The 24,103-nt window shown below is 44.5% G+C and overlaps 1 protein-coding gene across 3 annotated transcripts; it reads left to right on the forward strand.

Annotated features, from left to right (window-relative positions):
* The first annotated feature begins 728 nt into the window (after positions 1–728).
* Positions 729–23,853, forward strand: syt16 (synaptotagmin XVI). Of its 3 annotated transcripts, none has more exons than XM_055863307.1 (7): positions 729–1,167; positions 9,353–9,589; positions 14,491–14,706; positions 16,228–16,490; positions 17,751–18,212; positions 18,326–18,515; positions 19,430–23,853. In XM_055863307.1, the coding sequence occupies exons 1-7, from the start codon at positions 1,155–1,157 to the stop codon at positions 19,741–19,743; spliced, it is 1,695 nt and encodes a 564-aa protein (XP_055719282.1). In that variant the 5' UTR covers positions 729–1,154; the 3' UTR covers positions 19,744–23,853. The 3 variants fall into 3 exon arrangements, with proteins under 3 accessions (XP_055719282.1, XP_055719284.1, XP_055719285.1); XM_055863309.1 differs by having other exon boundaries at positions 731–1,167; positions 9,410–9,589; XM_055863310.1 differs by lacking the exons at positions 729–1,167; positions 9,353–9,589 and adding an exon at positions 9,770–10,640.
* Positions 23,854–24,103: the final 250 nt, after the last annotated feature.

Raw genomic sequence — 24,103 nt, forward strand, 5'->3', positions numbered from 1 at the left:
TTGATTGAATGGGCATCCAGGCAATTTAGCTGGATGGCACTGGCAGTATGACCTCTGAGGTCAGTATGGACTGCTCTCCTCTCTGTTAGTGTGTTTGCACATGCATGATTGACTTCTACACATGGGTGACTCTGTCAAGCGGATGTGTGTGCGTGGTTTTTAGTACTATATTATGTCACAATAAGAATACGAACCACTAATCTAATCCCCAGATCAGATTTACACTCAGTTGTTTTATTCATCTCTGCATTACATGCTGATGCATGTCACCACCACAATGCCTGACCTGGATAACCAATGTGCTACCAACCTTAGGGCAGCCTACCACACACACACACTCACTACATGCTTATTTTTTTAAATTCCAATATTTATTTCAGATGAATTGGAAATAACGTTTTAGACTACAATTTGCAATTATGCAAATATTTCCATCAAATGGAGTTAACTGGGTTGTAGGGTGCTGTAACATACTAGTCTGGCAGTAAATTGCTAACTGAAGATGGAGAACTAGTCTGGCATTGGAGGTGCAGAGGCGGGAGAAGAGGACAGGCAGGACACACCATAAGTATCAGCCAGTAACTGTGGGTTTTGTACACTTAAATAAAGAATTCGATCATTACTATTGTCACTCCCAGTCGCGGTAAGTAGTAGCCTATCGTTTTTCAATTATGTCGAATTGTTTCGAATCATTTATTTATCCTATAATCTATCTAGGTCACTCACTTGGCCAACGTGTCTTTAGCAAGACCGACCTGGTCCAAGTACATTTGTGTCACGAAAGTGTTTATTTAATTTGAAAGAAAATAATTTGTGCTCTGTTGGTCAAAGCCAGGTAGGTGCACATAAGGTCACTCGTGAGAAGATGAGAGAGAGACGGGAGGGAGAGGTATGGGGGCGAGCACGTCATTGTTTTGAGGCTAGGAGGGACGGTGTGTTGGCGAATCGTCAGGGTGGTAGGAAGAGTCTAAACCGTGAATGCGGCTAGAGAGCTGGGCAACTGCGGAAGGAGGCGAGGAAACGGCCCACGGCAGCCAGTATACCCCTTCCCGCCGCTATCCGTGCGGCAATCTATGGACAATGTGAGCCACCGGGAATGCCACTGCAACGTTAATCCTATTCACATCTAAATCGGACTTTAAACAGACTCAACCATGGCCACAGATAGTAAGTATCCCAATAGAGAAAATGAACAAATTTGTTTTTTTTTGTAGCAGAGGAAAGGCAAGAGATAGGCTAGTACAATTATTTAATTTCACAATCTGCTGTTGCAGATGCTATGTGGTTGAGATTGAAGCTATCTTTTTTTTTTTGGTGCGTCTGGCTACAATGTTTCCATTTTACACTGCTTGATACAGTGATACAATATATAATTTTGTTGGCTGCGTCGGCTGACATAATAGGCTATAATTCCGCTATTTCAGCTACGACTTGAACACGCATGTTGTGCTCTGCAATTGTATGTTGGCATATGTTGAGAATTCCCCTTTGCCATATTTCCTGTGACGACCTGCCATTGCAGTCATTATTATTGACTTTTCTGAGGGCTATTTGTGTTAAATTATGACGCAAATGATTAGAACTCGATTCAGTGTTAAAATAAAGGATAGGCCTGCGCCCAGATCAGTACTTGCATTTTATGTAGGCTATGGCACACAGAAGTTCCATGTTTGATATAGCCTGCCATCTCCAATGGAATGGTTAATCTAGGTCAACATTTGACAAGGTACAACATTAGTTTATACAAATCAGGCCATGAATAGGATACCACTTGTGAGGTTGAATAATGGCTGACAGGAGCCTGTATGGACTTCAATGAATGGTAGAATCCCCTAACTGACTCCACACACACACACACACACACACACACACACACACACACACACACACACACACACACACACACGCTATAAGCGCCTTATTAAATGTGTAAAGTTATCTAACAACTGACCTATCTTTACTATTCTGTCACATTATTTCAATAGCCTGTTGTACCAAAGCTGAATGGCCCTGCATTGTCGTGATGAAGTAACAGAGAACCTGTTGGAGTAACTCACCAGCAGTTGGACTCACCCTCACTTGCCAAACATAGACATTTAGAAAGACATAGTAATTTCTAGTTGCCAGAATGGACATTCATGAGGGGTGTGCCTGCTTTTTCATTCATAGTATATTCATTAAGAATGCATAATCGTGTTTATATAAACTCATGGAAAGGTGTGGGTGGAGTCGAGACACCCTTTAAGGTAAATATGCGGATTTACTGTGAGACTAGAAAGTCTGTACATGCATCCATACTTTTAGATCCCTTTTCTGGGTCATATCCCTAGAGGTGGCCACTCTCTCCAATGGACATTCTATCCCTGAACAACTGGTTTGGAACCATATCTCACCAAACTGCAAAACAAAGCCTGGGAAAACCTAGACATACTGTATTGTATACTGACTCAGTCGTAACCAACCTCCTTTCTCGGTTCCCACAATGGAGAGACTGAAGTGATGCTCTCTGATCTCTTATCTCTGTATGTTTCCGAGCTTTGTGTTGTGCAGGAGCTCCTCTGAGCTGGAGAATATGGTTGAATAAGTCCAGAGCACTCTGTTGTGTGTGCTGCTAATGGTGGCCTAGTTACAGGGCCATGCGTAATTCACACATTTCTCTCCATGTTGGGCAGACAGGGCTGGCCTGGAACTGACAGTGTGTGTGCGCGTGTGTGCATGTGTGTGTGCATGTGTTATTCATGTACAGTATTTCCTGTTTACTGTAGTCTGTAAACTCTGTTCAGAATATAGCATATTCATCTATATAGTTTCATGAAAAGTCAGATGTTCACAGACACAATTATTTTGGTAATCATCAAAAAAAAATTGGGCCAACACTTTTTTATCTTAGATGTGTTTGAACCTTACACCAGTGGAAAGGCAGTCTAGACTTTTTGAACGATGTCATCACCTCGCTCCATGTTATTGCATCTGAGAGCATTATTCAGGAAGGGTGTTTGGCCTAGCCCAGTTGGACAGGAAGAACATTAGGAGAGATTGAGGGAGCTAGTTCTTGTAGAGTCAGACAGAACACAGGGAGGGAGAAGGAAGTAGGTTGAGAACAGAACAAAGGTTACGTCTGTAACCACAGTTATGTGAGCTACATAATTAGTTCACTCCAATATGGTATACTCCCTCGCGGCAGTATACATTCTGAGTAAGGATTTCAGATTAGTCCAATGCATCGTGTAGTGCTGAGGCTGTGGCTGACCCCCTTAAACATCTTCCACTGCTCTACTTCCACCTTGTCCTTTTTCGAGGCGCAGTAGATCACAGACAAAGAGGATTGAAGTGATCCAATAGCTCACATAACCATGGTTACATACGTAACCTTTGTTATGTAGCACTATCTTGGATCACTCCATTTTTGGTATCACAATACCAGATTAATCGGTGAACTAGGTAAGGGCCAGGCAGAGAGCAAAGTCCTGTAGGACTGAGCTCAGGGCAGACATAGTCGCGGTGTTCCTCCGTCCCGACTCAGGGAAGCGGAGGCAGCATCCAGCAAAGCCGTCCTGACCTCATTGGCGGGGGCAACATTGACTCGAAGGTACCTCTTGGCCGTCATCATGGCATGCCTATATTGCGGCTAGATACACTCTCAATGTGGATGCCGCATCGAGCTGTGACTGAAAACCGTAAAACCGTTTGCACATATGACTCTCTCACCAGGTACAGAATATGCCCCGCCACATTTGATATGATGCATTGGTGGAAGAAGCCATGGCGCTCCGCAAAGTGTTCACCACATTGTCCTGAAGGCCTAGACTGGTCCACTAACGCCTCTCAGAGGCCAAGCCCGAAGCTGGAAACGGTGCGAGTCCGTATGCTACAGTGTCCCCCCAGCCTGAAAGAGCAGGTCGGGCCTTAGGGGCAGCTGTCATGGAGTCCATGAGAGGAGGGACAACAGGAGGCTGAATCATGGTGGTCTCGGCCAGCATGAAGCTATCAAGAGCAGCTGGTGGTCCATCAAGATGACCCTGTCTAGTGTATGGGAAATGGTGGGAACACGTAAAGCGTCGTTGCCAGCCAATCGTGAGCTAGGGCATCCAGACCCAGAGGGCCTATAGGGTCTGACATCGAGAAAGAGCTGGGGAAATCAGTGTTCTCCTGAGCTGCAAACAGGTTCACCTGTGCTCTCACGAACCTGTACCAAAGCAGTAACACCACCTGAGGGTGTAGACTCTAGTCCCCCTTCGACAGGCCGAGAGAGCATGTCCGCTGCATTGTTCAGGACCCAGGGGATACTGTATGTTCTGCTTGCAGCGATGCCAAGCGGGTTTGGGCCCATGGCAAGAGCTCCCAAGCCATTGAACCAGGAAATGCTGTCCTACCAGGTAGGGCTGGAACTGTTGGAGAGCTAGGCGAACCAACCTGAGCTCCAGCACATTGAGGCACCATGGGGGCTCCAGTGGCCGCTGGCTGCCATGCCACTGAACACGGCTCCCCAACACATCAGAGAGGCGTCAGCGCACACCAGCTCTCTGCGGTGGACTCTGATCAGGCCCACCCCCTTTTACAGGAAGGAGCAGGATAACCACTCAAACATGCACTCATCACCAGCAGGTGACGGTGTCTGTGTTGTTTTGGGTAACGGCCGTGGGAGTTGAACCATTGCTGGAGTGGCCTGATGGAACCAACAGGGTAGCCACCATCAGTAGGCCGAGTAACTGTTGGCACTCTAACACCGACATGGCTCATCCGAGCCAGAAAAGGTTGAGGTAGGATAGGATTTTGTTACTCTCACCTTTGGGAGATGTGTCCTCATGAGAGTCGAGTCTATGGACATCCCGAGGAAGATCACCTTCTGTGGGACTTAAGGGAAAGTGTGTTTATTTCTGTGCTTAGTCCTGCAATGGTCACCTCTTGTTAAGCTAGCTACTTTGAAAACTTGTTCACCGTGGAACACACAAAAGTCTAGGCAAGATGGCTGCACCCTGTGAGAGATGAAAACATGGTGCGCCGCGAAACCTAGCTTACATAGTTTCATGATCTTGGGAGGTAGGCGTGGTCCCTGAACCCCAATACTAAAACCGTGAGGGTTCCGGTGTACGGACAAGTCAAACAGACAACTAAGACAAACTCTCAGCGCCGCTATACTGGTCGACCAAACCGAGTATCGACTAGGTTTGTACGCTGTCACAAGAAATAAAAACAAAGACAAAACCCAAACAAGATGGCACAAGCCAAACCGGGTGGGGGGACAGTAGACCATCTAGATGGAGAGGCTAGCTAGGTAGCTGCTCCAAGCTATTGAATAGCTGCGGGTATACTTCTGCGCTAATACATGCTAACGTAGAGCTCTTACCAAGCAAATCCTCTCTGGAATGAACCAAGAAAAGGAAGAGCTGGAAGTAGTGTGGCGGCAGCTATTTAAGAGGGTCAGCATTAGCATCAACACTAACCGGTACACAACTCCAATATGAAATCCTATCTTGCCACGCGGAAGGATACCATATTGGAGTGATGCAATATAGTGCTACATAACTGAACTGAGACTGGGTGCAGGAGTGCTAGATTTAACTCTAACTGGAAGCTCAGTGTGAGACATGAAGGGTGAGAGAGGACCTAGAGACTCACAGTTCCCCTCTACAGGGACAGAACCTGCTCTACTCCACTCAGCCAGGACCTTTGAGCTGCTTTCATTTCATCAGTATATCCTCAGTCTAGTTTGTGTCGGCTGATAGGGAGATGTATGAACATGATATCGACTGATTAGGAAAAAAAATCTTGATTGATTGATTTTCAAATGTTTGAAGATGAGAGAACTTGACATTTACACTTTCTTTGGACCTCTATACCGTTTGTATCAGAGGAAACAGCAGATATTTTTCTTACATTGATAGTAATGTAACAAAATGAAAGGTTCCCGTTGTAGAAGGTTAATTTCCGCAGACCTCTGGGAGTCATTTGATAAATTGGTTGTTCTGTTGAATGCCATGACTAAATTGTCCAACAGATGGCGCTATCCTCTTTAGTCTCATGGGTTTAGGACCTTCTCTTTCTAAATCATCAAAGACAGAGCAGTTTGGGGAAGACAGATATTTCCTCAATTTGAATTCACGTAGATTGTGATCTCATTCCAGTGTGTGGCTCTGTGTAACTTTGTATTGTATTGTCTTTCAAGATGTAGCATATGCTACATGAAATTGCTCAGTCTGCAGAATATTCATGCACAACCTCATGGAACCAGCAGAGGGCATCTGCACATCAACATTGTGACAGTGCTCTTGATATTGGTTATTGAAACAGGACTGAAGACCTTGATCATTCATGTGAATGTTCAGTCTTACTTATTTCCATGCGTCAAGATTATTCTATGTTGACGTTAGTATTACCTTCTTCTCATATGCATGGCTAGACAGAATAACACAGCACATACAATACAGTAGCTATAGCCCACATGTTCATGACTGTTATCAATCACAACCCCCTGACTACTGTTGTGCTTCCTGGTTCCCACTCTCTCTGGGCCTTGCCCTTTGTCTCTGATCCCTACTAACACACTCACCTCATCACTGAAGAGCTCTTGTCCTCCTGACCAATCATGGCAAGACTGACTGGCAGTGCCATGGTAACATGGGTCCTTTCTCTGTGTGTGGGCAAAGACACTCATCACATTATCCTCAACAGAGCCATTGGGCTGTTTCCAAGGAAACCAACTACTGCTGTGATGCTCAGGTGTTTCTGAGCTGTGAGATAGGCGTTGTGGTCATAGGGTTTGAACTAAGGAGAAAACATAGTGGATATGAAGAAAACATCATGTGGTATATAAGGGTTGGGTTCTTCAACCCCCTGCCCAGAAACTGAATCTCTCTCTCCCAGGCACAGTGTGTACCACAAACACATGTTGGTGTCCTCACCTCAACATCAATGCGCCAATCTACATAGTCAGCAGTACATTTTATAATAAAGATCAGGCTTGGAGACTGGACACACACACACAGTCCTGTACCTTGGCACAACTATAGCTGCTACCCCAAACAATAGGACCACTCACACAATCACACAGCCAATAGACAGCATACAGTACCAGTGTTTGTTCACTGCCCTGCCCCTCTCTCTATTACACACCTGTCTACTCCAAGTCTCACTCTCCTGAAACAAGTTCATTAGCAGAGAATACATCCATATCTTCAAGACTTTTCCTTTGTAGCGAGACGATCTGATTCTACTGTAGTCGTCTAGTTGAGTGATGTTGCTTTGGCTCATTCTGTTCATTCTGCTGGAGGGCTGTGAACTAGCTGGGTATGTGAGATTTATTTTGATGTGAGTGGGGAGATGCGTTTGAATGTTAATGCCTGTCTGTGCATGATCCTGTTTGATTATTCAGTAAGAGCATGCCTGCTGGAGTATCAATGTGGTTCTGCGTGAATATTAAAACATTAGCTTGATTATTATGCTGCCCACCCAGCGTTGAAATGAAACCAGAGAGAGGAGAGAACACTTTGAAGTCAGGGTTAGATTCAACGGATGACTGAAAGCATGGTAAAATTGCACCTCAACTACATGATGATGAGATCAGTCCATAGAGCTTCTTATTAGTCTGAGAATGATCACAGTGGTGTTTAGATTACCTTATAGTGGAGCTGAACAAAGGAACTTCACACTGTCTTTCAGTCTGGTGTAAAGTCAAACAGGGATAATTAGGTTTCCTCTCTGCTTGGCTCGGCACTACTCGAGGTATCATTCATCTCCCTGCTGTTTCAAATGCAGCTTTTGAATTGGTATTGGTTTGTTTTCCTAGTCCAGACTCAGATGATATTGTCAGTAGTGTTGGCTCTGATTGTGTGTGTGTGTGTGTGTGTGTGTGTGTGTGTGTGTGTGTGTGTGTGTGTGTGTGTGTGTGTGTGTGTGTGTGTGTGTGTGTGTGTGTGTGTGTGTGTGTGTGTGTGTGTGTGTGTGTGTGTGTGTGTGTGTGTGTGTGGTAGAGGCAGATTGCCCTGCTGAGGGCTCTGTGGGAGGAGCAGGTGTCGCCCCAACCCCCTGACCCTGGTCCATTTCCTGTCCATCTGTATGGGGACACAGGGGGCTCTCAGAGAGACATAGTGGAGCCTTTGTGTGCAGCAGAGAAGGAAACCCCAGTTATCTTGTTTTGGGTCTCACCACAAATCTCCTCTGGTTGTTGTATGTGGATGTGTAACAGACCACAGTGAGAGACCTTGGGGAAATAGCAGATCCAGAGGCTCAGTGCGAGAAGAGTAGTACAACAGAACAGAGAATGACGAGAGGCATCATGGAATAATGAAGAAATGAAATAGATGAAGGAATTGTTTTACATGCTTCAGCGTCTCGTACACACACTCACCCACGCACACCTACAGTAATCCTCCCAGTAGTGTTGACTTCATATCATCTGTAGAGGGTGTTTCTCCAGGGCATAGAGTCATGGCAAAGCTCTACTCCTTTTATGGATTCCAATGCACTTTGGAGGTTGTCATGGAAACCACAAAGAAAGACATGGCTCTCTCTTGTACTGTACTTGCATTCATTGGTTGGAGGAGTCATTGAGAGTGGAGTGGAGTACTCTATTTTTCTGTCTTTCTCTTAGGGGCCATTTACATCAGTAACATATGTTCACTGAGATCTACCTATCTTCAACATCCGATGTGCAACTTTTCTGTTCACACTAGCCTTGGATGTCGTGTGGCCAAAGCCACATTCCTGCTTCATGTGTGACTCAGAAGGAGGTTGTGTGGGAAAAATCACTTAATGAGAGATTTGAATCTAGGTCTGTCTCTTTACACTTCACAGGTATCTCTCCTGGACCTGGTTTTGTGTTGTCAAAGTAGTGTAGTGTAAAGAGGCTGTTAGTACACAAGTCCTCCTCATGGCCTTCACAAGACAGCTCACTAAACATGCCCATAGAAGGACAGGATTCTGAACTTGAGCTCAGGCAGAGGGGGATATTTAACTACTCCTTCTATTTGACTATTTATTAGAGTGGTTTCAAAATAGTTGTGTAATACATGGCAAGTTACGTAACACTTACAACCCTGAATAAGAATCAGAATGTTCAATATGCAATGCTAAATCCCAAGAAAGTTTCATAAGCTTATGTATTGCAGACAATTGTATTATTATTTGAAACATGTACAAATGTATGTATATTTGCGCTAAAATTCAATAGGCAGATACCACAACCAGAATATGTAACTTCTGCCCTGTTAGCTTAATTAAACTGAAACTCTTACTAAAGTGTTGCCCATTCTGTCTGTGTGTGTATCCTGTGTGTGTGTGTGTGTCTGTGTGTGTGTGTGTGTGTGTGTGTGTGTGTGTGTGTGTGTGTGTGTGTGTGTGTGTGTGTGTTCAGGCTGTCTGTTTATGTGGTCTGATCAGTGTGTCTTTGTGTGTCCTCTCTCCTTCACAGTCACCCCAGAGGCCATCGGCTTCCTGTCTGCGGTGGGTGTCTTTGTGGTGTTTCTGGCCGTCCTCTTCCTCTTCATCAATAAGAAGCTGTGTTTCTCCCGCGTTGGGGGTCTGCCCTGTCTGGAGCAGCACGGCCGCGGGAAACGCTCCCGCAGCAGGCCCGGAGTCCGCCAGGGGCTGGGTGAGTGGACTGGCATGGTGCCTGACTAGGGCCTAGGGGTTATGAGCCTGGGGCAGGGGAATACGGGAGGCAGAGGGGTGGGGTCTGTCTGCTCTCTGGGTCCTGAGGTAGGGTTTCTGGTATTGGGTGACCAGTTGGAGGGGTGGGCCCTGGGATGGAGACTGGAGGTGAGAGACTGTCAGTGGGGAGGGAGCGGGCCTAATGCAGGGAGACAGGTAGGAGGCCAGAGAGTGGCTGGCTGGGGAAAATATGTTATATTCATGTAATTCACTCTCTTTCTTTCTTCTCACAAGTTGTAGAAATTCTGTCACTTTATCTTGAAACATACGGTAGTAGAACAATGGTACCCTTTAATGCTAATCATTCAGTCAGGGAGGAGGCTGTGCTTTGTTCTTCATTAGTCAAACACTGCAAACATTTCCCATAATCCCCAGGTAAACGTTAGGCTCTCTGTGGTTGGAGAGGGCGGTGTTCTTGGCTCCGGTATTTCCTGGTTGTTCAGTCCCTTGAGCAAACATCTCCTGCTTGGATAGGCAGAGTTTCGGCTGATACTGTACTCAAGTCAGCCGTTGCAGTCATGTCACTCTGAAGTAACAGTCGTTTACAGCGCGCTGCTACGAGATGAAGCGAGATGATCCTGTATCGGAGATCCTTTCTTTGAAAGGATGGTTCGTCCAGGTATCGGAGTCTTTGTCTGCGGCCCTCCTACCCTCGGGCCAGGGACCGGGCCAGACTAGGGAGTCTCAGGGAGTGTCTGCTGACCCAGCACCCTCACCAGGAGAGACCCAGGAGGTGTCTGATCCCTCAGAGCTCCAGGAGGACTTAGGGTCCCAGACCTCCAGGGCTGTTGTGTCCTCCATGGACCCCCAGCAGAGGCTACAGGCCCTCCAGGCTCAGCTGACTCTACGGGGCATGAGTAGGCCTAGCAGCTCCTGTTCTGGGGCTTCCCCATCTGCAGAGTGTCTGTCTATCATACCCGAGGAGAGTGAGGTGGTGGGGAGCAGGGTGAGCTGGGCAGCCTCATGGCACTCCAGTAAGGCTGGCACAGCAGGTAAAGCGTTTATCTTTCATCACACTGGGTGGGTCAATATCAGAAGTAGATTCAGTCTGTTATGCTGTGACATACTGTGATGTCACACATCACCTTGAAGATTGTGAATAGAGAGACTTTTATGTGAATCCTCATTGTACTGTACTGATGTGTGTTTTACAGGAAGGATGGTTAGAATATGTGTGTAAGTGCGTGGGTGACAGATACACAGACCTCTGAGGGATGCACACACACACACACCAACACACTGTTGAGTGAGAGTTGTATGGATCTCTGCTATACTGTAGGCACTTGAGAGTGGCCTACTTTTATATGTGGGCTCTGAGAGTGGCCGTCTAAATGAGCTCTCCAACATGTGCTACGGCTGTCACATGGAGACTGAGAGGACTGACAAATACTCTCAAGGTCATTCACTTCAGGAGTGGCCCTCCACCATATTAATTTGCATACCTTGATGGATGTGCTTGTGCAGCTCTCTGTGCCTGCACCTACAGCTCTTCTCAGCATTGTGGAGATGAACCTTCTCACTTTATTTTCTCTCCCTTTTAGTGCGGTCAAATGAGCATGAATCAAATATGTTTTTTAAAATGGAAACCTGCTTTGAGGGTTCTTCTGTGCACTCACTAGGCTTTAGTGAAGTGATGAGAGCTCTGCAAGAATAACTATTAGGATGTGGTAAAGGTCCTGGGCACAGGAATGATAAGCCTTGGAGTGATTGATGTAATGGTGGAGTACTGAGGTTGGAGTGGCAGGGAGCTGCGGTCAGTATGTTCCAGTAGTGATGACTTTGTGATAGGGTTGAATATTTTCCTGGTATTTTACAAATGTTCCATCCAGAGAATAAATCACTTTTCTCCCTGGTAACCCGGTATTTCCCGCCAAAACCGGAAGTGTCATTCAAAAGCATTCTAATGCATTTGATTTGATAAGAGCTTTGATCAGCATGAAAATTCAAACCTGATGCTACCTGAGTCTGTTGAGCCATAATTAAATACATTTTGTGAGTCCTACATTAAATACATTTTATGAGCCCAAGCCCAAAAAAGCCCAATTATTGTGCCAATTATTATTATTGTGCCATTATCCAATACATAATATGATATAGGCTACTACATTACGCATGACAGAATAATATAAAAGCCGATAGTATCATGGCACTAGGCGAGACCCAAATGCAGACACATGAGGCAGATGGTTGGAGTTTAAGATGTTTAATAAATCCACAGGGAATAGGCAAGAGAACGGTGGTGGACAGGCAAAAGGTCATAACCAGATCAGAGTCCAGGAGGTACAGAGTGGCAGGCAGGCTCGAGGTCAGGGCAGTCAGAATGGTCAGGCAGGCGGGTACAGAGTCCAGAACAGGCAAGGGTCAAAACCGGGACGACTAGAAAAAGGAGAAAAGGCAAAGCAGGAAAACTGGAAAAAACACTCGTAGGCTTGGACATAGAAGACGAACTGGCACAGAGAGACAGGAAACACAGGGATAAATACACTGGGGAAAACAAGCGACACCTGGAGGTGGTGGAGACAATAACGAGGACAGGTGAAACAGATCAGGGTGTGACAGATAGATGTAGCTAGCTATATGCTCTCTTGGGTAAATAAATGAAACTAGCTCCAGTAGGCTAGTCTTTTTTAGTGTGAACTGTATTACTGTATCAATCAATCAATCAAGTTTATTTTATATAGCCCTTCGTACATCAGCTAATATCTCGAAGTGCTGTACAGAAACCCAGCCTAAAACCCCAAACAGCTAGTAATGCAGGTGTAGAAGCACGTATTGTATTATACTGTATTATATGGACTGGATTTAGGCCTACTTACATCGTTCAAACCATGATAAAGCAGGAGAGAACATGTGATTCGGGTGCAGCACTTGCGGCCTACAAAGCTACAAGTGTAGGCTAGCTAATTAGATTTGACATTTGAAATATAATAGGGCCTATTTGTATAATTAGTGGTAGGCTGACTCATATGTACCTTATATAATATTTCCCCTAATGTTGTTATATATAGCCTACTCTCTCTTTCTCTATATTGTTTCTTCATTCGTTCCTCGCTTACAACAGTTAAATGAAATAAGTTTGTCCTCATCTTCATCATTTTAATGACATGCTTAATATAATATATAGTACTAGAATTAGATGCAGACGGCTTTCACTTCTCTTCACGAAGATTGAATGGTTATGTGTCTGAATAAATAAATGCATTCGCCTACCGCCATCGCGCGTTCGCTCTTCTTTCAAACTACCCGTGAGTTCTATTGGCTGCTGTAATTAACATTCAGCAAACACGAGCTTGCATCCCTCTTAGAATAATCTATTGGTATAAGAAATGCAAAGAAATAAAGCTATTCTAGTCTAGCTTTTCCTGCATGGGACTCCAAGAGCTAAGAAGCATTTTTTAATGAGAGGCCAGAGGAGCATAGATGTTTGTGTATTGCGCAAGAGACAGAGACTATAAATTATACGCTTGTTATGCATAACCCATCATTAGTTAGCTAAATATTAGGCTAAAACTGCATTGAATTTATTACCTGGAAGAGGTAGGCTAGGAAATCTATATATAGAGGGCTATATATATCAATCTAGAACAGGATTATCTATTTTGGATGCAATTTGAATAGAGTTGATGGAGAGAGAGAACGATATTCGAGTGATAGGCTATTTTAAAACTCTGCAGCGGCAATTTAAAAAAAAAAAAAATCTTTACAAAAAAAAAAAAAAGGTGACTCCCGAAAGCCAGATGGAGATGGGTAAATTAGATGCACATTCGGTCTTCATATTACTGCAACATAGGCTACGCTGCAGCAAGTATAGGCCTACCTGTCACAAGAAAAAAAGTTACCATGATGAGATGGATGATGTAGACCTGTCTGTGGTTTTGGGCGGTAAATCACGGTAACCGGTTTCCGCCATTCAACCCTCCTGTGTGATTATAAGGCTAAGGGTTAGATGGCTCTCGGTACTGCAGCCCTGGCGACGCATTGAACACGAGGTGGGCAGGGCCACAGTAAATCAATCAGCGGCCTCTCGCCCACTCACTAGAGCCATCCTGGGTTACCATGGTGATGGATGGTTCAGGTAAAGAGGGTGGTGTACTGGGTGACCTGCACTGACGAGGGAGACGGGGCCAGAGACATGTGATACATCTCCATTACAGCCTCAATCAATATGTCAACAGACACTTACATAACCAAGTTACTCACTGTCTTTCTGGCCATCACTGGTGGAACTAATGGTGTTCAGATGAAATGCTTTGTTGAGATGGGGAGAGGGGGAGAGGGAGAGAGAGGGTGGAGAGGGAGAGAGGGAGGGAGAGAGAGAGAGAAAGAGAGAGAGTGTATGAAAGGATAACAGGTGACAGCTAATTTGTTTTGTAATGCTATGGGGATGTACAGCTGGCACTTCTCTCCTGCTCTCCTTGTTCTGGTTTCATAGCATGGTAGATCACTGGTTTACACTAAAGTCCCAGTGATCCAATACTCACCTGCCAGGGACAATCTCATTTGGATATGCGGGTCATGCTTGTGATCGTTTTATTAAATGTTCTTTGAATTAATTCCTGTGTTTGTCTTGCCCTCGGCAGTAGTTTTAATAAGCACACATATTGATGTGATCATATTCACATTGTTATTATTGATGTGTTTCTCTATCCTCCTCTCCTCTCCTCTCCTCTCCTCTCCTCTCCTCTCCTCTCCTCTCCTCTCCTCTCCTCTCCTCTCCTCTCCTACTATAATCCTACTATAATCATTAGGTTCTATAGTAGCTCTCCTGCCTGCACCTTCTCTCCTTCTCTTTGTGAACTCTGTATTCCGTGTGTGTGTTTGTGTGATCTCTGGTCCATCCAGTGAACAGTTACGGGGATGGTGAGGATCAGTCCAGCTCATCGGATAGCGAGGACGAGATAGTGAAGCAGTTTGAGATCTCAGTGTCTCGCTCTCAGAGCTTCCGCTCTACAGGGACCACCGAGGTTGTAGCCCAGGCTGCACCGGGAAAACGCCACAAGTTCACCCGCCTACTCTCTGACCAGGAGGAGGGCAGCACAGAGCCCTCAGACTGCGAAGGTACTCATACACACGCACGCACACATACATAACGCACACAGAGACACACATTCTGACACAGTACAGAGTACAGATTAATTGGAGGATCTTAATTGGATCACCCTGTTGCAGGAGAGCTTTCTTGCAACGCAGGACATTTGAAACTTGTAGTGTATTTGAGGTTTAGAAAGGCTTCTGAAGTTTGTCATTTCCACATTTCAGACTTGATTTTCTCTTACGGAAATGTATCAAGCCCTACAAAAATGTCCATTAATTATAATCCACATAATAATTCACATTTCCTGTAGCTGCAGAATTATCTTCCTGCTGTAGCAAACTGGCTCAAAACTAGATCCTACATCTGTACACACACTCAAAACATGTCCTCTAATCTGATCCAATGGGATGTAAATGAATCAACCCACTGCCCCAGAGCCCAAAAATAACATTTCATCACAGACTGCTGTCTGTAAAGATCTCAGGCTGAACTTGATTGGCCCACTCTGTGAGGGATCAACACAGAGATGGTGAGAGAGCGCTCTGGGTCTTTAGATTAATTAGTGACTTGTTTGGACTCAAGTCAGGCTATAAGACTGATCAGTGTAAGTGGTGACAGCAGACCCAGGCATTATACAGATGTCATGGCCCTGGAAGATAAGGGGGGATTTACCCACCCAACCCCCTCTTCCACCACTAGTTACTGGTACATAAAGAATACAGTTAAAGTCTAAGTGTTCATCAAGCCCCTGTTAGATCATTGGAGGCCCCTGGCATTAGGAATTCCCTGACTATGCCTAATAGTTTTTCATTGAATTCAATTATTTTATTGAACAAAGAATCCATTTGTTTGTATGACTGACATCCTGTCATGGGGGTTCACAATGCCTCAGTGATTCACAATAACTACCTGTGACTCACAATAACTACCTGTGACTAACAATAACTACCTTTGACTCATAATAACTACCTGTGACTCACAATAACTACCTGTGACTCATAATAACTACCACATTTCCTTCCTCCAGCGAGCATGTGACTGGTGGTGTTATGATATAACTAGTGGTCTGATCGACCCTGGGAACACACAACACACACTGATGAGTCACACTGTGCCCTGTTGCCATGGTGATCACTCTCTGTAGTCGTTGATATAACTGTCGGTCTGCCCTTAATGATACGGAATTGGAGGTAATTGCCATTGATCAGCTCATGGTGCAGCCCCATACCAGCCACACTAATTGAAGGAACAAGTTTCTGAAAAGTTATGCAATTTCTGTTCAAATAGGAGGCTTTATATTGCTTATGTTTATAAAATGCATTCAATTACTATGTTATACACACAGGGCTGGCTTGTATTTCATTTCCCAAGGATGTTTCATGACAATGTTTAATTGCAGAAGTCTGTTCTGTCAGATATGTTTATTAAGGGAAGCCTGTTCCATTTCAGACTGCATACCATACAAAATATCTCAGTGTGAGTGTGTGCTGTATGTTTCCATGTGATATTGTGTCTTTATGAAGCCCTGCTGTGATCGTCCCCAGACGTGGACGGAGACGTGAGCAGGCTGAGTTACCAGAACCCCCTGTCGTACGGGGATGAGAAGCTGGGCTCCCTGGGGTCCCAGGAAATGGCTGAGGGTCTGGACGGCCCACCACGGGAGGGCTCGCTGGACACAGGGGGCAGCCCGGCCCCCAACATGAGTCGCCAGGCCACCGAGGGGAGCCTTGAGATGGAGACAGCCGTGGACAACCAGGGTGACGACAACAACGACCCTACAGACAGCTCCTCCACATGGAGCCCAGAGGTACTACAGCCAACAAGCTCTCGCTGTCACCTTGGGCCTGGTGAACCAAGGTTTCCTGATCAGGGTTTTTTCTCAAAGGAAATGTTGGTTGGCAATAAGAGGCAGCTATGTCCATCATGCCACACTGATGAGGAACCTGACAAGGAGAAGATGTTTTGTATTTGTCCCACAGTTTTTTCTTGTCAGAGGAATTTTGGGCATACCAAGAAAAGGCCGACATGAGGCCCAGGGGCACATTGGACACAGTACATAACTCCTTCCTTATGCCTCATAAATATTGATGAAATGTGGCACAACCTGTTGCTGTAAAGCGTTACTGAGTATTGCTAATGCTTGCATAAGCGTTGTGTTTGTGTGCTACTGTGCTAAAGCACTAATGTGTCATGTTTGATTTAGGCGCCCAGTTGGAGTGAGGTGAGAGCGAGTGGGCAAGTGATGCTGGCTAGCACTGCAGGCTTCCATTTCACTGTCTGCCCAGGCCCAGACGTGCTTTTGCGACAGCTTGTGTGTGTGTGTGTGTGTGTGTGTGTGTGTGTGTGTGTGTGTGTGTGTGTGTGTGTGTGTGTGTGTGTGTGTGTGTGTGTGTGTGTGTGTGTGTGTGTGTGTGTGTGTGTGTGAGAGAGAGAATTGGGGAGCAATCTGTGCATGAGTATCCCACTAACTTTGTTTCACCTTTTATCCAACTCACTTTGTCAAATAGAACCTGGTATGTGGATGGTAGCTAATAGATACCTTCGACATGTATTGAAAGAGATATACAGTATATATATATATATGGATGTGAATGGAACAACACATACAGATATACGTGAAGTAAAGCAAATTGTTAGCATCATTGTATATTGTTTGTTTTGGATCATTTGAGTCGTGGCTAACCTTGAGCGTCAGGTTGTCGTGTCAGTAAATGAAGGGAGTGTTGGGGAGGGATATAGCTTGAAGAAGCTCATGTCGCCTGATCTGTGCAGTATATTGTAGCCGCCACTACGATTATCTTAGCTCTGGTTGCCGTGCCAACACAAACACTCCGCCTACTCTGTCAACATGGTGACCCAATCGATGCTGTGTTTACTGACCGCATGAGCGCTGCTTGGCTGGCGTCAATTTTCTCTTCAACACCATCCTCTATCTTTGCCTGATACACACACAGCAAAATACAGTATTTGATTAGAATTATGACATTGATGACTATTTCATATGTTGGCTTCTCGCAAGGAGCATATATAAGCAACTGTCTGTGTTTTCTGCTTCCCCTCCTCTCAGCAGGAGCATCTTCCTGTAGAGGAGGTCCTCCCTTGCCCCCCCAGCTCCACCTCACGCCCCCCTATCACCAAATGTGGTGACCTCGAGGTCACCATGGACTACAAGGCCGCCTCTCAGAAGCTGTTTGTTACCGTTGTGACCGCGCGGGACATCCCAGACAAAGGGCGCAGTGGGATGGACTCGTGGCAGGTGCACGTGGTCCTGCTCCCAGCAAAGAAGCAGCGTCATAAGACCTCCGTCCAGAAGGGGTCCGTGCCCGAATTCAACGAGACCTTCCGCTTTTCACACCTGGAGCCTTCAGAGCTGGGTACCTCTGCCCTGCGCTTCCGGCTCTACGCCCTGGGGGGCCGGATGTCCCGCGAGCGCATGATGGGGGAGAAGGTGGTCCGCCTTGAGGGGCTGAGCCCAGAGGGGGGAGATATGGACACCACGCTGGTGCTGGAACCCCGCAGCAACATGAAGGTGAGAGAATAGACACCTAACATCACCCAAAGACACAACAAAACACTGCTAACATGTTACTGTATACGATGTAAACTTATACTGCATGTGTGTATCTTTCTCCTGTGCTCCAGAGTGTTGACTCTCAGGTCAGTCTAGCTGGGGTGTCCCAGAGTGACAGTGCGTCCTCCACCCAGTCTCTAACCCACGGGGGCGTCCCTGAGCTGCTGGTGGGCCTGTCCTACAACGCCACCACCGGACGCCTCTCTGTGGAGCTCATCAAGGGAAGCCACTTCCGCAACCTGGCCATTAACAGGCCGCCCGGTGAGCAAACACCCTCACACACACCCATGTTTACCATCATACATACAGACTATCAGATTGTAAGGGCAGTTCCAATTCGCCACTTGATGCTTGAGTGATGTTTCTGATGCCCTAAACAGAAGAGACTGGTGGTAGGAGCTATAGGAGGATGGGCTCATTGTAATGGCTGGAATGGAATTCATGGAATGGAGTCAAACATGGTTTCCATATACCATTCCATTTACTCCATTCCAGCCATGACAAGGAGCCCGTCCTCCTATAGCTCCCCCCACCAGCCTCCTCTGCCGCTAATTATTTTATTTTATTTGGACTAAATTATGTAATGTCCAGACTTAGATATATTGTTGGGTGATGTAATGAATAAAAGAGTATGATGACACGTTATACTTGATGATTCACCTTGATGGTTTGTGGTTCAGTAATCTGTGTTAAAGGCAATCTTGTGAATAGCGGTAAAAGAATCTCCTGTTCACCCATGCATGACCACTACCTGGTTACCGGTGACCTTATACACCTGACCAACCACATGACCCATAACCTCAGTGAGACTGCTCTCTAGTGGTGAGAAATGACAGTCCAAAACAGACAAAACTATACAAACATACAGCAGAGGAGGCTGCTGAGGGGAGGAAGGCTCATAATAATGGTTGGAACATAGCGAATGGAATGGCATCAAACCATTTGTTTGCGGTATTTGATACCATTCCACTCATACCGCTCCAGCCATTACCACAAGCCCGTCCTCCCAAATTAAGGTACCACCAACCTCCTGTGACATACACCCTATCAAAATGGCCCTTAAACAGAATGCACCCCCATGCAATCATGACTTAGTCAATCATACTTTTTTAGTTTATCCCTCTTGACTTCATTACCTCTATCTTTGCCTTTTTGCCTTTTTCTGTCTCCCTCAGACACCTATGGGAAGCTGACTCTGCTCAACTCAGTGGGCCAGGAGATCTCCAGGTGTAAGACATCAGTGCGGCGGGGGCAGCCCAACCCCGTCTACAAGGAGACCTTTGTGTTCCAGGTTGCCCTGTTCCAGCTGTGTGACGTCACCCTCATGGTGTCCATCTACAACCGCCGCAGCATGAAGCGTAAGGAGATGGTAGGCTGGCTCGCCCTGGGCCAGAACAGCAGCGGGGAGGAGGAGCAGCTGCACTGGCTGGACATGAAGGAGTGTAAAGGCCAGCAGGTCTGTCGCTGGCACGTCCTCCTGGAAGCCTAGAAGCCAGGATGGAGAGGATGGGAAGCAATCCCCAACACTTACCCAGTCACTTAGGGCCCAATTCCGACTTATTATGCCTTTCTTACTCACCGCTTTCCTACGCACTTCTCAGTAGTTGGTATTCAGACTTACCTTGTGAAGGTGGGAACAGGGATTTGCAGGTGTGGTTCGCTTGCACGTTTTCATTCAATAGGGTTTTCTGTACATTTATCTTAAACCATCCTTTTAAATACGGTGTACCTTTAAGTTTGAATTTTGTCGACAGACTCACTAGAATATATAGTGAGAATGGTTCAGAATATTAGGGATCAATGAAAGAAAGCCATCTAAATATGCACCATCTAAATGTATGCATATTCGTCTCTGTTTCAGCACCAATTGGTAGATTTAAAAATACTCTGATCTTGTAGATTATTTAGGGCAAGGAAAGTATTTATGAATCATAAAAAACAGGTTTGGAGAGCCTTTATGCACGAAAGAAAGAAAACGGTGGTTTGATTCATTCTTAAAAATGTTAACCCGTGGTAATGTTGGAAGATTAGTGTACATAGAAATATAATAGGGAGAATAGTGTACAATAGTAGGCTATACCCATGTTTATTGCCTGCACTAACCATGGAACTGTGTGATGACACAGCCAGGTATTGCGCCATGCGACTTACGGCTTGGTCTGCGCCCTGCTCCGTAATGATTTAATTAGCCTACATATATATTTTTATATTATCAACTGTTACTAATGATCCTCAGCAACAACCACATGGCCGTGGCAGCGTTTACAGAGGAAGCAGGTGAAGGTAAACGAAACAATGTAATTAAATGGAATGATAATGTAGGCTATACCAATTGAGGGAACTAACAGTAAATTGGCAGGAGAATGTGTGTTGTTGTTATTAGGCCTACTGACAGTCAATGCTGATAGTGTCTAATATTTAACATGATAGAAATAGGAGACAGAGAAAGTTGAGGTAGCCCATAATTAAGACATTCGAGAGTGCCCATCCCTGCAAGTTAAAAGGCAGTACAATTTAAATTCTGCATAATGGCACAGCATTTCATAAACTTTACAGTGGGAAAGTTGATATGTTGATATGCTTCAGTTTGCTGCCATATGACTGGTTTCACCTTTTCACCCAGCGATTATAAGGTAAAATAGATCTAAAACAAGTGTAGTTTATATTTACAATTTCCTTATCCAAACAGTTTGCTCATATACCTAGCTCTTATCAAGTTGTAAATTAAAGTACATGGAAAATGGTGTTATTTCTTTTGGAAAAAATAAAGTAGCTTTTTCCACTTGGAACCAGCAGGTTCGCTAGACCTTATTCATAGTTTCCTTGCGCGCAAAATTGATTAAATTATTATAGGGAATTAAGTCAAGGTCAGAATATCGCGTATCAATAGACACACCTCAGCCACGCCTTAATTTAGTCAATCTCCACCCTGAACGAATAGCAGGTGAATAGCACGCTATTCTCATGCTTAATTTCAAGGTCAGAATACGCATAGAGAGAAAAGTGCATAAAAAAGGGATTTCCGTTCCATTTATGCATTCTTAACTCGGGTTGGAATCGGGCCCCTAGTTACTAAACTGGTTGTTCCCGGTAAGTGGAGGGAGTTATCCTGTCCCCAGTCCCCAGACAGACACCTGCTCTATGTAGGCAGGAGAGCCTCAACACAACTACTGTGGCCCCATCATGACTACAATCTGCAAACTACAGCTCCACACACCTGTTTACACCATTGATGAGCAAAAAAGGATATTACATAGCAAAAAAAAGCAAAAAACAAAGTGCTTCAATTATGCCGATATGGATATACAGAAAAGATAAATTGTTGCATTTATTCTATGGGGTTTTATAAGTTTAAATTCAGAAAAGGTTATTAAGTATTGGTTTAACTATAGTTACATTGTGTTGTCACAGACAGCTCGAAGTTTGGTTGGTCTTCTCTGTATATGTATATGTATATGAAGATGTCAAACATTGTATCATACAAAAATGAATATACTGTTATGATTGTCCAAGGACAATGGTTTTTGATGAATTACTATCGTACTTTATTCAGCCACACTTCAAGGTGAAGAAAACAAATATTTTAGAATGATTTCTTCCTTTATGAGGGAAAAGGGAGACTGAAATCTTTGTTATTTTGTATCATTCCAAACACATACATTTAATCATTTGGATTTCAAAACAGTTTTGATAGATTTCTTCCTGCTTTCTACTTTTCTAGGTTTTGAAACTGTATAGTTCAGGGTAATTTCACATTGAATGAGCATGCGTTTTGTTCTTTATCACACGTGTTTGTATCTTCATCAACTTTTACTCCTCCTCTCCTACTCTAAGACATGACCTGCTCTCAGACAAGTAACTAAAGGACTCTTTATTACTCTTTATATTACTCTATTGGATGAGAACATCTGTCCACTCTGTCTGACAGATTCAGTCTCTTCACTTAGTGGCCCTTAGTGACTTCCCAGGGTAAAGTTAAGTTCAACAGCCATCCAAGCTGAGCTGAAAATAGGCTTTAAACATCCCAGTGCATCTGTTAATAACATCATGCCATGAATGACCCTCCCTGGCAGTGTATTATTTTTCTCTGCTAATTGGTAGTTACAGTACTTGAACCATACAGTGTGATGATGATGATGCTGATGCTCATGGCCAAGTCTGCATCAGCTTCATTATATCCTATGGCAGTAGCTGCTTTTGGGTGATTACACTTATTACACACCCTAGGTCGAGGGCTTCTCACACCAAGGAGGATATGGATTTTTCAAAAAATATTACATTTTCACTTTAGAGCAACTGTATTCCTACTAAGCATATTTTGCAAAGCACCTCTCCCTGGACAGCAGTTTACTGGCCTTCTAGTCCACTGGTCTTCAACCTTAGTGTACCTACAGTTCAGTCAGTATCTGGCTTGTGGACTCCTATGGGGCCTGTCTGATTAACTCTATCTAAGCAGTCATTGATTGTTCAATGAAGTACTGAGGTGGAATGTAAATCAGTATTATTCTCTGCCATTTGAGTTAATTATCCATGGTCCATGACCTGTGGGGTGTTATGGAGCATTGAACCTGCAACCTTCATAACCACTCAGTTTTCCTGGATAGACAACAGATGTAATTAGGTCCCTTGGGTTGCACAGGGGAATCATAGTCTTAATCAAAACACCAGGGTTTGATCCAATTAGAGAGCTGTGCTACATATGAACTTGTCCATTTCCTCCAATCAAACTAATCACCCCTACATCACATATGGAATTCTTCCAATGAGAAGAATGGATGGAGAAATATATTTGAGCTTCCTTGGAACTGAATGGCTGTCTTAGAATTGCCCAGGTTGGTCAAACGTTTACATTTGTATCAAAGGTTAAAACCACTTTTTTTCACTTTTCGCGAGAACATTGACTTAGTAAGTAACTGATTCAGGGATGAGTATAGCACCACGTTTGATGATGAGCTTTTCATTACAAGATGACAAACTATGAATGCCACAGTTGGAGAGACTTTCCTCTGCTCTGTGGATGAACTCTAACCTAACCTGATATAACTAGTAGGTGCAGTTCATGTCATATCTATAACACAGGTTTGTATGGTTAATGATTTGACCAATGATTCCAGAATGACCGTTACAGTGATAAGATGTTATTTACTGTACCGGCTGAACCAATTATGATGTATTGTATGCATGTCAAGAGTTGCTGTACATAATCCCTCTATATTTTTGACATTTTAAATGTTCAAGATGCCCTCTGAAGTATATGTTACTACCACAGCATGCTAGTTTTCAGCTTCCACACAGTGAGATTCTAATGAAGTGCCTGTATCGTAAGGGTAAGAGTTGATGCCTGTATGGGGTGAAATTGATAGATGCATAAAATAGAAATAGATGCATAAAAATGAGCATGAGTGTATAGTCAACCATGTTTAATGTTCCTGTGAGATGCAGCTGTATGCACGGACTGTTGATTTGTTCTCATGCCTATATACACAGTGCCTGCACCATGCATGCAAAGAATGACAATGACATAGATAGTACTTTTGTACATACTGGTCGTATTAGTTTTGTTCTTGCTAATAAAATAAAGGTCCATGTTGTAGTAAAACTGTCTGCCATCTGGTTTTTAAGTCGTCTGAGCGTGTTTGTTAAGATGCCTTAATTCTGAGAATGGCTGTGTCTTAATGATGGTCATCAGCAGTACATAGTTGGTCCCATAGTGTGAAAGGTTTTCAGTTGTAATACCTCCTTGCCCAAAACACTAAGGAAATCATCAGGCTCACAGGCAGGATTATGAAAGATTAGGAATAGAATCTTGTGGTTTCTAAGTGTTTTTGGATGAGATAAATGAAATCCAG

This window comes from Salvelinus fontinalis, chromosome 15 (assembly GCF_029448725.1).
Source record: "Salvelinus fontinalis isolate EN_2023a chromosome 15, ASM2944872v1, whole genome shotgun sequence".
In the NCBI taxonomy this organism is placed as follows: domain Eukaryota; kingdom Metazoa; phylum Chordata; class Actinopteri; order Salmoniformes; family Salmonidae; genus Salvelinus; species Salvelinus fontinalis.

What these genes read in the sequence shown, in the direction of transcription:
- syt16 (XM_055863310.1), top strand. Translation starts at nt 10,211, where the DNA reads ATGAAGCGAGATGATCCTGTATCGGAGATCCTTTCTTTGAAAGGATGG. An exon ending in AGAGCCCTCAGACTGCGAAG is followed by an intron (nt 14,707 to 16,227) that starts GTACTCATACAC and finishes GATCGTCCCCAG; the next exon opens with ACGTGGACGGAGACGTGAGC. An exon ending in CCTCCACATGGAGCCCAGAG is followed by an intron (nt 16,491 to 17,750) that starts GTACTACAGCCA and finishes CCCTCCTCTCAG; the next exon opens with CAGGAGCATCTTCCTGTAGA.